Here is a 16,974-nt window from a genome sequence, read left to right as displayed (position 1 = left end):
CTTTCCACTATTTTCAGTATTCACTTTCTCCGCCTCCCTAACTGCTCATTCCCTCTCTTGGTAGATGATTTCTCTTGGTATTAATCTCTTCCTCTCTTGTTCCCTCGGAATTTTGCTCTCATCTGACAGTTGTGTTCTGTTTTTCCTCCTGACTAAATTGTTTACTTATCCGTGTCCTCCTTTAGGCTGTAAGTAAGCTCCTTACTATAGAACTCAGACTTGGTCATATCAGTGTTTCCTCACTGCTGGCTAGTATTGGCATGTGAGTGATTGACTTAATGAATATTAATGAGCAGTACCTGAATTTTACAGGTGGGTTTTTAATAAAAGGGGGGGGGGATTCTGCTCTAAAATCTGCATTTTAGGATTTGGAATGAAATGAAAGGATTTGGCCTCAGTTCTGACTGTTGGCAGCAATTAGGACTGCTATTGAGTCTAACATGTTTCTTTTTGAGGTGGAAATGGTAGTTTGCAGTATAGTGCTTGCATAAAATGTCTTAGGGGAGAGCAAAAGGAAAAAGGAATGAGCAAATATATCATTATCATTAGCTTGTTGCTTGTCTGGTAAGGACACACTAATTAAAACAAAGCATTTGTGCCTATTTTGGAGTTACCTGCAGGTTTATAGAAGAAAAAAAGTAATATTTGCAAAATACCAATAAAGTAATATTATAAATCATATTAAAAGAAAAAAAAAAGGCAAGGGGATGTGCTTTGAACCTCCAACTCCTTCACAGCTCATCATTTCTTGATGCCCCTTGCCAAGCTCTATGTTCAAGGAATCTAATGATACACAAAGTCTCTCTCCCATTTACTTCATTAATTCCTCAATCCATTAGAAGCCTTAATGGCCTATGCCATTGGAATAAGTATAGAAATCTAGTCCCCCAAGAAAGTACAGTGCTCTATAAATCATACTCGCCTGAGAATTCTCTCAGCCCCTGACACTGAACAATAGATGAAAAAGCATTGTATTTCCTGAATTCTCTTATGCTTGAGACTCTCAGAATAATCCCTTTAACCCTTTACCCTCTATGACTATTGTTCTCAAATCTTGATCCCTGGATTTACAGCATCCTGATCTCTGGGAACTTGTTAGAAATGCAAATTCAATGCCCCACAGCAGAGTTGTTGAATCTCTAGGGGAAGATCCAGCAGTCTGTGTGCTTCAAGCTGGCCTCCCTATGATCTGCATGTGCTCCCACATTCCTGTGGCATAGTTTCATAACAAGAGGGTCTTTTTTCACTGTGGAGAAAACAGATCCATGCATGATGGCCAAAATCTCTTTGTTTGGATTCCATTTAATTTAGCAAACATTGAGCAGCTTTTATGTCCCAGGCATCCTTACTAGGTAACTATAAATGTGAATTATTTCTTTAAGTCAATCTGTAGTGTCATCTTTGTCAGCATTTTCCTGCTTTCCTGCTTTGTTATGTTGGTCTCCCTTAGACAGAAATCCCTCCTTCAACTTTGTTTTCAAGCACCCAAAATTGATGGCTTATAAGTTGCCTTGTTGAACTTCTTAAACCTCATTTATTAATCATCATTGAAAAACTGGCTCCTGATCCTCTCCTTATGGGTCATTGGCATCTCAGTGAACTCCAGAAAGAATGGCCTGGTTGTTTTGAACCTTCCCTTGTGTTTCAGTGATCAGTAATATTAACTGTTTATAAGTTCCCTCCTAACCTTATCCTCTAGAATTGGTATTGCCTTTACCCCCATCTTTTTCACAGAAGATTCTTCAGTCCTGTCCTTGAGCGAAGTTAAAGGAAGATATGGAATCTCTGTCAACAAAGCATAATGTGTTTTTTTTTTTTTAAAAACCTCAAAATTTACTTTTCTCCTAATAACCCCTAATCCAAACCTTCATCTGCCTTTGCCTCAGTATATCCTTTAACTATCTTGCTGCTACAGTGGTCATTCCTAAATACTAATTCTATCATTTCATAGCTTCCATAGCTTCCTAACTTCAAATAGGGGCCCTTGGCCTATGGGAGGGATCAGAAAACTGAAGTGTACACTTGTTGTTGTAAATAAACTTTTATGGAGACATAGCCACACCCATTATTTGCAGTTATTTATGGCAGGTTTTGCACTACGATGACAATGTTAGTAAGTGCAACTGCCAGTATGTAATCATAGCCAAAAATAATTATTATATGGCACTTTAAGATAAGTTTGCTACCACGAGACTACAAGGTAAAGTTCAGTCTGTTTACACTTGCCATTTGACATATTTGGATTCAGTTGTGCCAGTCTACAGTGTGCTTGGACTCCCACCTGGTCAGTCTTTCCAGCTCCTTCCTTTCTTGTGTTTGTTTAACTTTATTATTTTTCCTTATTCTGTTTTTTCAGACTTACTAGTTAATGGGTACTTTTACTCTTTCCCCAGATAATTCAAGAATATCAGAACATTTTATTTTTTAATTAATTGATCGATTATTAATTTTTAATTGAGGCATTATTTGGATACCGCCATCAGGTATTGCCAGCTTAGTGCACCCAACACCAAATTACTCATAGTCCTCCACCATAGTGGATTGTACTTCCTCTCCTCTTTATTCTTACCTTTCCCACACTCCCTCCTCCTTCTGAGTGCTTCAGTTCTATAGTCGGCTTTCAAGGATTAGTTTTTAGGCTTGTCTTTTTCTGAAGAATATCAGAACACTTAAACTTGACGTATACCCCTTTCATGTGCTACTATTGTCATCTCTTTAAATTTTCTTTTTATTTAAAACCCAGGAAATAGTACTATTACTGTTTGTGAAGTCAGTATTCAATTTAGATTTATCCATATGGTTAGCATTTGGGTTGCTCTTATTTCTGATCCTTGAATATGAAAAAGAAACAAAAAAAAATTGCTTGCCCTCAAATTTGAGTGATAATTAGATGGGATATAGACCAAATTTAATTTTCTTTCAGAAGTTTGAAGACTTTCATTGTCGTTAAGCATTCACTGTCGCAGATTAGAGACCTGATGGTAATCTGATTTTTCTCTACTCTGGAAGTGATTTGTGATTTTCTGTTTTCGTTTGGAGATTTAAGATGTGTCTAGGATTTGAATAAGGTAATTAAAAAATTAATCCTACTAGCTGGGATTTTTTTCATTCTGGAAATTTTATGTTATTTTCTCTTTTTCTAGAATGTCTTTTAAAAGGATAATTGAACATCTGAATTGCTTCTGCAAGCTGCTTATTAGTATTTGTGTTCCCCTTTTTTGTTGACTTTTTTCTCTGTGTTATGTGCAATCTCTAGGCTCCATTTCCATTTGCTAATTTGATCTTTAGCGCATTCATTCTAATATTTTGGACATCATGTTTTCTTTTTTTCTTCAGTAATACTACTTTAGAATTCTTGGAGCTGATTTTGTAGTGTTATTTTTTTCTTTAATTACTAAATTGATGGGATATATTTTGGAACCTATCATATTATGTACTGTAACTCTTTTAAACTCATCTTTTCTTTCCATATACCTGACTCCTTAGGTCAGCTATTCTTCTCTTTATTAATTATACACCTTTCTTGAATGAGATTGCTTTTCCTCTAATGTTTGTGATTTTTAAAGTGTCCGTTTGTAATTTAGTTGCAAGTCTTGAGTGCTTGTTCTTTTTTCCACCCAAATGAGAGCCCACTGGTCTTGTTGGTTTATGATGGGATAAGATCATAGGACTAGAATTCAGAAAAAAAATCAGATTACTCACCTGTTGATAATGATTGGGAGGGGAGGGGGGACAGGATAGAACATGGGGCTTGGCTGAAAGAGGGTATCTTTAAGGCATTCACTTCCATTCTTGACAATGTTCTTGCCAGAATTGTCCCCTCAGAGCTAACTTATTAATAACTTTTTTCTGGAGAGCTATCCTTGGAGTTAGTTATACCCTTTCTTGTTTGTCATTGTAATTTTGGTTTCATTCTTTTTCCTATATATTTATTTAGGGTTTGGGGCTGAGGGGTAGTTCTACAGAGACTGAGTCTACCATATTGATGCAATCACACTTTGTATTTCTCTGTGTGTGTGTGTGTATGTGTGTGTGTTGTTTCTTTTTCTGACTTTTCTACTTATTATGGGAGACCAGGAGACAGAGACAGGTAACTACTACTTCAGGGGCCTCCAGGGAACTTATCATATATGTTTGTGTGTAATTGCTCACAAAAACAACAAAACAGCCTTCTCCTAGGCTACTATTTGTCAACGAAAGACCCCTCCTGGTGCATGACCATCCCTAAGGCCGCCATAAGTGTTGTAGCTTAGAGAGTGAGGAACCTCTGGAAATTTTACTTTTTATGGATTTGATTCACTCCCCCACTACCCTCTACTCCTAACTTTCCATCACCCATTTCTCTTACTTTTAGAAAGTAAGCTGATGGTTGGCTCTCTTGGTTGTTGTGAGGCTTCAGGAGGGCCCAGGACTTTCATGGTCACTCTTGTCAATGTGTTTAAACTCCGAGAGAGATCATTTATAAGTATTTATTGTCCCCATGTAAATTAACAGTGTTGGCAGACAGGGAAAGGGCAAAGACACTCCAATGGCCTGGAAGATCGGTGTCCTGTGACGCTACAAGAAGGGCGGCACACTTGGTATTCTTTTAAGCCTTTTCCCCTCTTTTGCTCCCAGGCATAACTCATTGGGCTAATGATTGAAGTTCTGTTACAAGGCTTCCCAAAGGGAAACAGGGTGACTTGTGTGTGAGTCCTCACCTGTGAGGTTAAGAACTCAGAATAAGACTGAAGGGCAGGCACACAGGGAAAAGTTAATTAAAAAAAGTTAATAAAAAGGTTTATTTTCAAGGGAAATGAGGAGAGAGATTAATTGATCAGTATATCCTACAGGTAATGTTGTCTGAACTGCGACCTCAGGTGCATGCTGAAGGCAGGCAAACCTAAGAGAGCACAAGCCCAATGTGTTCAGTTTTTTTTTTTTTTTAAAGATTTCTTTATTTATTTATACAAGCACTGGGTACAGTCAGAAGTACGGGAGGGTGAGAGAATTCACCAGAGCCAGAGCAGGAACAGAACAGGCAGACCCACAAAATACACTGCTGAGGGGAGCAGAGGGCGTGGCAGGAGAGGTCTGGGCACCATGTGGGGCCCTCCCCGGCAACCGGGGATTGAACCAGCGTTGCAGAGGCTGTGGGCAGCTTCGCAGCCCAGCGCTCAACCGCTGTGCCACCAGGGGAGGCCCACCAATGTGTTCAGTTTTATATCAAGCATGGCCCTTAACTCCATCCTTGCTTCCCAGCAACTCTCCCTTCAGGAAGTATAGAGTCATGCAGATTCATGGCATGGTGGGAGTTGTATTCCTAGATGCCTTGGATATATTTGACATGGAGGGGGTGGAGTCCATAAAACATTAGTGGGTAGAGTTCATTCAGGACATACTGTTCCTTCACCAGTTCTCAGTATCATTTTGCCCTTATTTATTTCATAGCACTTATTCTATGCTAACATGCTAACAGTCTTAAGAAGTGTCTTATTTGCTCTAGTCTTTGCCATACTGATATTTCAGCCAGCATAGAGAAAAATTGAGATAGTAGCAAGCAAGCAACTGAAAATGGGGTTTGAAATACTATGTAGGCTATACCTCAGGATATAGAACGACTTTCTTCTAGGTTTTGTGGTACTTTCTAGCTCTGCAAGAACTTATTTAATGTTTAAGTCAAATTTCTAAATATTGTGAATAAATATTTTCAAAACTTTGAAATATCTAATCTGCCATTTGATTGACTTTCTAAGAATTTTGGTTCTATCTTCTGATAATGGAGGGCACTTCTCTTACAAGATTCTAAGAATTGAATCCTTACTGGATGTATATTCTCTCTAGTTGTCTCATCTCCCTTTCTGGAGAATCATTCCATCTTTTATGATGGAAGAAGCTGAGAGATGCTAATTCATAAATTAATAAGTCATAAGACTGCTATTTGTAAAAACCCAATTTAATTAGGAAAGTAAGAAACAATTTCTCCTTTGATACATCTGTCAATATCTGAACTTATTCAAACCCTGTATTATTAGGCTATTAAAAGATTGTCTGATTATGCCTGGGGCTCTTTTTTTTTTTAAAGATTTATTTATTCAAATAAGAACTGGGGTACAAGCCAGAGGTGTGCGGGGGTGAGAGGATTTACCAGACAGAGTGGAGAGCAGAACAGGCAGATTGAGTGAAATACACTGCTTAGGGGGAGCAGCAGGCGAGTCAGGAGAGGTCTGCTGTGCCATGTGGGTTGCTCCCTGGCTGGGGATCGAACTCGTGCCCCAGGGGCTGTGGATAGCTTCATATGCTGTGTCTTAACCCCCTGCACCACCAGGGAGGCCCATGCCTGGGACTGTTGACATGAGGTTTTACTATCATATCTGCCATTGTATCTTAAGTGATTGGAATTGACCAAAACATACTAAATACCAAGAATTATTAAAATTGATACCAAGAATTGCCAAAAAGCTACAAAGATAATACATAATGCTTTTATTCAGAGTTTAATAGGTCTTTTTTTTCAGTTCTGTTGTATTTTCTCTCTCTCATTTCTTAATTCACTAAGCCTAATCCTAATCTCCATTTAAAATACTTAATTGTACATTTAATCCACATGTAGCAAGTTCAGATAAATACCCAGTGTCTAGTGTCCTTGTGAAGACTAGTCAGAAATTAAGACTGTTCAATAGACCATGAATGGCTGTTTATAAGCTTTCCTCTTCCAGCTCATGCTGTTTTTTTCTCCTAGAATTCTTAGCAATAAAGAGAATCCATTGAAGAACATGAAGCATGGGGGTGACATAGTATTTATGTTTTAAAGACCTCACTCTGGCAGCCCCCAGGAAGATGGATTGAATGGAATAAAGTATAAGATGGAGAGACCAGAAAATGCTGGCCACGTCACTATGGGTAGAGGCAGTGGCAGTTGGTATAGATGGGTACGGAGTGATCAGAGCAAGATTAAGATACAGAATCTATAACACTAGTCCCTGATGAGATGTGAGGGGAAAGAAGAGTTAGAAGTTAAGTACATGTTGATTCTTGTAGGTCTGTGATGGAATATTACAGTCCCTAAAAGGCATTAATTTACATACATTTTTGGTCCCTTTTCTATAAAAGAAAAGTGGTTATACTGACATTTGATCAGATCACAAACCTTTTTTATCCATGAGAATGAAAAGTCAGGCTTTTTGATTATTCTGTTTCTTCTGCATTCCAAACCTTACCCTGTGTTACTCTACAACTAGTTTTCCCCTTAACCCTCAAGTAATAGTTCAAAAATCTGACATTCAGTGAAGCTGTTTGATTTTTCCCATCTCATAACAAATGTACTGATAATGTTTGGGGCTAATTGGATGCAATTTAATTTTCAGATTGTGGTAATCATTATTGCTGTTTTTATTTTCATTCTCTCTCCCAGGCATAGTCGGCTATAGATATTCAACAAAATTATGCCCTTTGGGGTGATTTTTAATTTTCTCACTTTGGGAAACATATTTTTCTGTCAGTCATGAAAGGTTCAGATTTGGTTTATTAAGCACTTGAGCCCCTGCTTTGCACTTTGTACCATTTAATACTTTATATTCCCTTGTAAATGGAAACTCAGTCCATCTGAATATTGTTTAGGTGTTTTTTTTAGGACCTTTTCTAATGTAGGAGAGCATGTGCTGCCCTTCAAACTCACATTCTCTTTCTTGATGTACAGAAAGGCTTGGAATGCAGGAGTAAAACATAAGTAGCTCAAGCATTCCTGGGTGATTTACAGGAACACCCATTGGGCCTTTTCCTTGGCTCTGTGCCTGGAGATGCATGTGCAAAAGGGTTCGACTTTCCTAACCACAAGTGTATTTCAACTTAAGTCTGGTAGTATGTGACCAGTATGTAACTGTCGTCGTGTGTTTCCTTAAATGTACACAACTTATATTGCTACTTTTGTTCTTAACCCTAGGCCTCTAGGGCTTGTTGATGTAATCAATTTCCCCCATCACTAATTATTTTGTGAAATATTATTTTGTGAAATATGGAAATTGTCTGAGTTACAGAGTTTGAATTGATACTTTTCTCTGTTTTAATTCTACAGAAATGCATCTTTTGTAGACATCGGGTTAAGAAGGTCTCTGGAGCCTGCATCCAGTGTTCCTATGGCCGTTGTCCAGCCTCCTTCCATGTCACATGTGCTCATGCTGCTGGGGTGTTGATGGAACCTGATGATTGGCCCTATGTGGTGAACATCACATGCTTTAGACATAAAATCAACCCAAATGTGGTAAGTTCACTCTTCCTTCCCTCATGCCAAGACTACATATGAATTCCTTCTTGCATTCTTTACTTTGTAGTATTACTCATTGTTGATGTCTGTTTAGATTATGAATTCCTTGAGGACAGGGATTGTGCATTATTATTTGCCCAGGACCCATCAGTGTCTGGTGCATGCCAGATACAATAATCGTTTACTGAATGGAATGTGTAAATAAACAGATGAATACATAAAGCTCTTTATGCATGTTCTGGTTTTGGACCTGTGTACAGGGATGCTGAGTGTAGTTGTATGGATTGTGCACTACACATATCCAGGATGAAGTTGAGATCATCTCTGGAGGAAGTGATAAAAAAAAAATCTCCTGAGATCATGCAGTATTTAATGTATGAAACTGCACAATCTGATCCTGGGGCTTAATTCCATTTCTTCTAGAGGAAACAAAGAGCAGTGACACAGTGAAGGGTGGGGGTAGGGGTGGTCATGAACGTTTGGGGTCTTGCTGCCTGAGCTGGTTTAAGTTAGGGGCAGTGGGAGGCCTGGGAGGAGTGAGGAAAATCTCCGAAATGTAGAAATGTGGAAGAGAGGTATAGAGATCAGTTTTTTCTCCCTTGTTCCTTTCACTCAAGGCTGAACCTATTCTTGGGAAAAGAATGTTTACAACTAAATGACATGTGAATTTAACTATAGTTCAACTTACCTGTTCTTGGTGACTAGTCTTTCCTCCTATGTTAAATGCTTGGAGAAATCATGGCAGTGTAGAGCTAGTTGATATGCCTTGTTAGCTTTCCAATTCACGATAGTTGCTTTTGGAGGAGGATAGCACAGCATAATGACACTCAGCTTTGCTAACTTGCTATCCTTTGTTATCCCTGGGAGCCTTCGCCACAGTCTTTTTGCAACCAGCATGCTTGTCCTGTGTCTCTAATAACCTGTGAGCAGCCTGCCAAATTGTCAGTATGGGCTTGGGGAGCCATGACCCCCAAACAACAAATCTACTCATTTTTTAAAGATTGAAGCAACTTCCATTGGTGCCTTGAGATACTTGATGTTTGTGGGTTGGAACTGCACAGATGTGTGTGAATGTGCAAATGCACAAAATGATATCACCACCTGTCACATTTATTTTAAAGTTATTCTCCATTTATTTTATTCTTTGTCTTATGTCTTAAGTTGTGCATTCATTCATGCTTTTTCCTTATTTTCTTGAGTTGATGGGCACTTGCTAAGAATAACATTATGTATTCAGCAGCATTTTAGCAACTTAAAATTTTTGCAGTAATAACATTGTACTGTATTACTGTGGTGCTTTGCCATCTTCAATATGCAGTCAATAGCATTACCTTATTAGATGACACATGGGATGGCATTTTGAGCTTGGAATCATGCCGTAACTTCTGGAGTCAGAATAGTTGATGTTCACACCTTTGTAGCTTTATGTGAGTTCTTGTCTCTCAGCCTCAACTTCTTTAAACATTGTTCTACAGACAAGGCTGTGCCTGCCACACCATGTTGCTTTCAGTTCACAGCCGAACTTGAGGGTTCAAAAATTTAAAGTTGTACTGCTGCTTTTCTTTTTGGTGCTGCTGGTGATGCTACAATTCTAAATGAACCAGGCCACATCCCTGCTTCAGAGATAAATAAGAAGTTTTAAATTCAGAGAGGTTCAGTTCTTTGTCCAAATAAACTCATTTAATGAACAATAGGTGCTATAATATAGATGCCTTCTCAACCCACACTCTATTATTTGGTGAGTTCCAAACTGCAAACCTCCGATGGTCACGAGAGGTATTCATATAGAGCTTTGCTTGGGATCATAATTCCCATTTTAATATTCCAAAACTCTGTGGTTACTGATGAGTATATTGTGTCTCATAAATGATGATGAAAAAGAAAATATTTGACTTTGAGGTGATTTAGAAACTCTCCCCTACAGATTCACTTTAAACTTGGTATACTTTGTAAAGGGGTAAGAAAATATCATATAACTTACAACTTTACATGTGGCAGATTTTCTTCATGAGTCAAAAATTTTAGTGTTCATAAATTGCCTTTGCAAAGTTCTCCAGTGGATTTCTAAGCACTGGATTTCTGAAATATATTCCTATTATTACTTATTCATTATTCTTCCATTAAGCTCTTAGTATGGAGTCCTTCCCAAAATGTTTGACAATTAACTAGATGGAATTCATAGAATCTGGCAATTTTGGTTAAGAGCATTGTGATTATCCCTATTACATTAAATATTCTTTCCTTTCATGCATAAAAAAGTTAAAAATTCACTCAAGTAACTCTCTTCATGTAAAGCATAATGCTAAGGGATTTGTTGCCAAGAGCCAGAACTCTCTATGTTTGTTTGTCTATATTTCAGCCATGCCTTGATTATTTAGGAGTAATAGGCAATTGCTGAATCACAGTGATGAAAACTCTGAAGCAGAGTTCAAGCTAACTTGTCAGCCTAACCTAAGCATTTTACAGAATAGAAGAAAATGCCTGTACAATTTAGGTGAAATGAAGTATAAAGCTACAGTTATTTCAATAGGATCTCCATATTTGTTCACTTTAGGGTTTTGTCTCCCTTGGTTTTATTGGTTTCTTCCAGTTATTTGATTTTTACATGCAAAAAGGACTTAAGGCAAATTCTACTCTTCTATAATATGATAATTTATTTTAAATATACTAGCGTATTCAATGTTATTAAGCTTTGGCATAAGTCATTCTGGATAATGGTATAAAATTTTCATCTGACTTATTATCATGTACTCTTCCAATAGGCAGACCCAAACTTTGTAATTAGAAAGTTAGTATTTGAACAAATAAGTAACTTTCAAATTCTTTTTTTTTTTTTATAGAGGCATGTTTTTTATTTGTTTGTTTGTTTGCTTGTTTATACATGCACTGGGTACAGTCAGAAGCGCGGGAGGGTGAGAGAATTCACCAGAGCCAGAGTGGGGAGCAGAGCAGGCAGAAGGACCGAAGTACACTGCTGAGGGGAGCAGTGGGCGGCAGGAGAGGTCTGCGCGCCATGTGGGACCCTCCTCCGGTGGCTGGGGAGCAGCCGGGGATCGAACCGGCGCCGCAGAGGCTGCGGGCAGCTTCGCAACCCAGCGCTCAACCACTGCGCCACCGGGGAGGCCCAAGTTTCAAATTCTTAAAGATAGAAGAGTGTGTAAAAAAAATACACAACTAATTCCTGTGTGTTTTTGTTTTGTTTTGTTTTGTTTTTTTCATCTACATTTCAGTGTGTATTTTTCAGGATTTCAAGGCAGTGTTGTTGGTGTAGATAGTGGAAAGTAGTGGTTATATTGGTTCCTGTATTTGTTTCTTCTACTCTGGAATTTCCTTTTGTCTCTTGTTATTCTGCCCTGCTAGCTGTCCTTCATATTCTGTCCTCGCACTCATCCTACTTACAGTTTGAGTCCTTGTTCAGCACTTACTTTTTTTTCCCAGCCTCTGTTTTTAGGTAACCTCCTCTTTCCTTACAATCACCAAGCCAGACTCAGAATAGGAGGGGACACTTGCATTGCCCAGGATCTAGTGACGGGTTCACAACAATGCAGCTTTTCTGGTTAATATCCATTTACATAAAAATAACTTTGGGTGGTAACATGGTAGGGATACTTGTCATCTTTAACTTTATGAAACCTTCCCTTGGGTATGCAAAATCAGTCCTCTGGCCTGCATTTTCCAAACCCTGGAATAGTAGTTTTTGTCACAGGAGATTGTTGTATAGCATATGATACTTTCAATGTCAGTTATTGAGAAAACACATAATTACTAAAAAGTTAAGAAATCAGTAACATTTTTCCATGACTTCACTAATTATGAAAAGTTCATAGTGTTTCAATATAAGCAGAAATGGATTGACCAGATAGAATGGAAGTAAATGTAAAACTGTCTTAGTTCTTTCATTTTTGTTTTTTACATCATTGCTCATTTTTAAACAATATTTGCTTCCCCCTTGCCCCCAGGTGTTTTCCCCATAGAATTTCCTTCACTAATGCACCCGTGCGTGCACCTGGGTGCTGTCCTACAAATGATGTAAAAAGCTCAATAAAAATCTGAAAAGCCACCGAGGGCTCCAGGACTCTCCTTTACTCTTCTGCCTGGGTCATAGAGAACCTGCTCTGCACATTGCTGGCACTACATAGACTATGTTGCCTAAACTTTTATTCTGACCTTGTGAAACTGCAAATTAATACTAATTTTGGAAATAAATAAAAAAAAGAAAGAAAAACCTGCATTAGTGCAGGTGTTTGGCTTTTATCAGAAGAGCAGACTCATCAGAATTCCCTAGGAGAACTTGTTTCCCACTTGGCTCTGTTTTTCCCACCACCAAATGTGCCTGGAATCAGAGACCAGTGGGCAGACCTTGAGTGCCACCATGAGGGGCCGTCTGCATGAAGAGTATTTATATGACACTTGACAACTTCAAGGACCTCATATAGTGAGAAAACTCAAGAGTCTTCTACTCCAAGAACCACTACTCTGTTTGTTTAGCATAAGTAAAGTGTGTTTCCATGTAAAAGAGTTGGTCTATTTTTCACAAAACTAGTATTTCTCAGGTCCCAGGAAATTTTAAGCTTTTCAGCAATTTATATTCCCCTAGAATATAATTAAGGGAGGTGCTATTGTTTCATAGCTTGTTAGGAAAATTAAGTAGTGACACTAATCCCATATTTTAACATTGGTATTAGAGTCAAGTACCATGGATTCAGTAGAGAAATAAAAATAGAATGTGTCAACAGACACGCAACAGCAAAGTGTTTTTGACATTCCAACATCTTGTAAAGCACAGGAAGCAGAATTTTCAGTTCCTTCATCTAAAAAACAGTAATTAGATGCCAGTGTAAGTCATAATGAAATCCATAGATACTGACAAAATGTAATGAGAGTATAACTTTTTAAGACTATTAACTGCTAGGATAGAAAAGTCAATTAAACAAGATAAGTTCCAACATTTCTATCTAAAAAAACAACTGTCTAGTTCCACATTATATGTCCACTTTCAACAAATATGTAAAACTCCTGATAAACTAAAGTCACTGGGGCCTCTTGGCAGGAAGCCAGTCAGCCTGGTGTGAGGGGATGCCTCAGCTTCTTACCCTGACCTTCCACAGAGTTTTGTGATCTCACACATTTCTCACTGGCAAACAATAAATACTTCTTTCCTTCCAGCAAAATCGGTGGTTTCTTGACCATTCTTTATATGAAGTTGGTTTGTTCTGGTGCAAGATACCATGCATCCTTCTCTTATTTTCTTGTCCCACACTGGATGTTGTGTGTCAGTGAAATTATAGGGAGTAGTCTCAGAAACAGCAAGGAATTCCTCTTTATTTTACAATAAAGTATTCTTGTAATTTTTCTTTGGGCTCATTGCTTGCTAGCTCTGATACTCAGAAGTTTTGTTTGGGGCAGGAGGCAGCAAGATGTGAAATGTTCTACTTTGTGGACTTTAGAAACCCTGAGGAATTATTTTCCATTGTCTATCCTTCCTTCACCACTGGGCAGGCCTTTTGGTTATGTGTGTCCCCTTTTTTCCATATGTTTCTCAGGAATTAGAAGAAAAATACAAAATTTCTCAGCCTTATGTTCAATAATTTTTAATAGTATCTTAAAATTAATCACATATCTTTTAGCACATAAAGAATAGTGTCCTTAGTAGATAATGAGAAGTAGCTTTTACTGAGACTTTAGGGAAAATTTTAGGTGATATTTGAGAGTATGGACTGGAACACTAAAGGAGAGACTTGCTGCAGCCCTCCTTTGTTCTTTCTCTCCCCTCTTGTCACCTCCAAAGGAACCCCACATCTCTTTTCAAGCACAGTGCTGGGCACATAGATCCACTTAATTAGCACTGGGCAAGTTGATAGATGCTTGTTAGTTTAGTTGGTAAAAATGGATTTTGAAGACTTTATGGACTTTTATCTGTGATTAACATGGGTGGATAAGTAGACAAAATATGTATACTCCTGCTGCTGCTGTGATGAGTAGTACAAATCTTTGGACTGACTTTTCTTTCTCTCTTCTGACTCTTTCCCCTCAAATTTGAAAGAAACCTAGAAAATTTAGATTTGTTCAGTCTTTTTCCCTCTTTTAAGTAGTGTGTCTTTATAGAACTACAGTTGCCTATTTCCCACAAAGTTTCTTTCCTGTTCCTCTCCCTTGTAGGGAACAATTTATCAATGTAAATAAGGTAACTAATAATAACTAATATTTGTATAGTACCATTTATAGTTTAGTGTGCATTTCCATACATAGACATTATCTCATTTGGTCCTCACAGCAACCCTGTGTGGAGGATTTTAACAGATGATGGAATGGAACTTCTGAAAGGTTCAGCAGTCATTAATCATCACAGAACTCAAAGGTCATCAGAGTTAGAGCACATGGCATTTCATTTAGTCTGTGCTGTTTTGGCCATCATTTTTCTAACTTAAAACTATGACTTGGGTTAGATTACATAGTTTATTATTTATCTGGTCTTCCTTATTGGTGGCACAGAAAAAGTTAAAGCTTTTAATTTGTCCTTTTTGCCTTGAATTACAGAGTTAAGAAAAATTTGCATTTTTAAAACTTATTACACACTTACCAATGGTGAAATTTAAAAATCCTTAAAGATAAGAGTACCATATGGGCTTCCCCGGTGGCGCAGTGGTTAAGTGCTGGGTTGCGAAGCTGCCCGCAGCCTCTGCAGTGCCGGTTCGATCCCCAGCCACCTGCGAAGGTCCCACATGGCGCGACAGACCTCTCCTGTCGCTCCACTGCTCCCCTCAGCAGTGTATTTCATCGGTCTCCCTGTTCTGTTCCCAGCTCTGGCTCTGGTGAATTCTCTCACCCTCCCATGCTTCTGACTATACCTAGTGCTTGTATAAATAAATAAATAAATCTTAAAAAAAAAAAAAGAGTACATTATAGTGATATTCAACATTCTCTGCTACTCTCTGCTGAAATGTCCCATTTGAGGTAAGTTTAAAAAATTACTACATTATCTAAAAAAATTAAAAGCATGTTTTTACTTCTCATTTTATTTCCCCCAAATTGTAAGGCCCCCAATATTTACCCCAACATTGATTTGAATATTTTAGATTCTTTGCATTTTCACATAAATTTTACAATCAGCTTCTTAGTTTATACACACACACACACACACGCAGCCCATTCCCCATTTTTGCTTTGCTATCCAAGAAGCCAGAAGGGCTCCTAAAATATAAAAGCCCAAGACTGAGCGTCTGGAGAAGGCATCCAGGGACTCATGTGTTCTCTAGTAACTAATGATACCAGACATAGAGGCACTCACATTGGAGTCCATCTTAGCAGTAGGATGCTGCCATTTTCCTCTAGCTCCACCAGTCTAATTCATAGGAGCTTTTTCTTCTGCTCTGTATGATGAGAGTTGGTTAGGATGGAAAGGGTTTGGTGCCTGCCTGTTGAGAGTTTCTTACATTTGCACATTGAAGCATCTAGAGTTGACTCTCCTAGCACTGTCCTCTTACCCTTTACCTCTAGAACGAGACCATTACATCTGAGGTGAGTTCATGTTTCAGATGGAAAAGAATTCATTTTTTCTTAGTATCTTCTGTAGCTCATTAGTTACACGTCTATAAACTTTAAAGTGAATTAAGCCATTAAATCTTCTGGGAAAATATGTACCACTATTTCATACTGTATTATGTGTTTGTACTTAAAAACCTATGAGAAATAAAAATACATATGAACAAACAGACATGTCGAAAATTAAATACTTGCAACACTTTTATGAGTCTGTATGTGCATTTGTACTATGTAAGAGCAATTATTTCTTCATGAAGCCCTTGGGATTTAAATTTTTCTAGTTAGACTTTTACCTAGTTTTATAATTATACAAAGAAAACAGTAATTATCACAAGGAAAATATAGATGATTTCTGCTGCATAAGTTTGGGGAAAGAAGGATAGTTTGTAACTCATTTATTTACTCAGATTCTTCTAGGGATTTTTAGAAGATGGATACCTTCAAAAGTAGAATAATAATATTTCATATGTTATTAATTCTTAGAAATTAGGGAGAAATAATAAAATTAAGAAGGTGAAAGGGTCATTGGCTATAAATAAAGTATACTTTTTTCCCTATTCATTGGATAAGTTGCTTAGCTTCCTTTCTTCAACTCTGCAGCCTTGGTGGCTCTATGTGCCTTTGTATTTGGATTTATATACTTTATTAATATCTTTGTATAATTAGAGGGACCACTGGGCATTTTCCCAGGTTGACTTCTCTGTTCATGACTCATCTCAGTCAGGTGGTGGGTGACCTTCCTTCAAGATGTAAATACACATCAACTTTGTCAAGAGAAGATCCATCTTGCCGAAGCATAGGAATCTTCCTTCTTTCTATCATACAGAACCCCTTCCCTCTGAGACTTTGCTTTAGAAGTCATGTTTCAACTAATATCTCTGTCAGAAATCCATTGAGGAGAAATAGTATTTGAGAATGCAGTGCATGTTCTGATTTCAGTACTTAAGCATGATTCCTCTTTTGTCAGTTTTGGTCACCCCCAAATTACCCATTTTAACCTCCATCACTTAACTCTTCAGAGGTGGTTTCAATGAGTTTCATTTCACTACTGTGCGCTTTTTTTTTTTAAGAGAAAAAAAGTGAAAAACGTAATAATAACATGCTTACTTCTTTGTGTAATTGTGAGAGACCCAATAAAAACTGAGTTACCCATTAGCTTCAGATGTTATGTTGTATAACTTACCTAAGAC

At 37.9% G+C, this 16,974-nt stretch overlaps 1 protein-coding gene across 1 annotated transcript in view; it reads left to right on the top strand.

Moving 5' to 3' along the window:
- Positions 1–16,974, top strand: part of KDM4C (lysine demethylase 4C) — a gene marked incomplete at its 5' end in the record, with an annotated part of 315,802 nt that overhangs the window by 259,004 nt on the left and 39,824 nt on the right. Inside the window, one exon of the mRNA XM_084237773.1 lies at positions 8,054–8,239. Coding sequence (XP_084093899.1) covers positions 8,054–8,239 — 186 coding nt within the window. The remainder of the gene's footprint in view (positions 1–8,053; positions 8,240–16,974) is intronic.

This window comes from Talpa europaea (assembly GCF_964194135.1).
Source record: "Talpa europaea genome assembly, chromosome: 7".
Lineage (NCBI taxonomy): Eukaryota > Metazoa > Chordata > Mammalia > Eulipotyphla > Talpidae > Talpa > Talpa europaea.
Note: the sequence above shows the minus strand (reverse complement) of the source record. Positions and strands in the feature narration are given on the sequence as shown.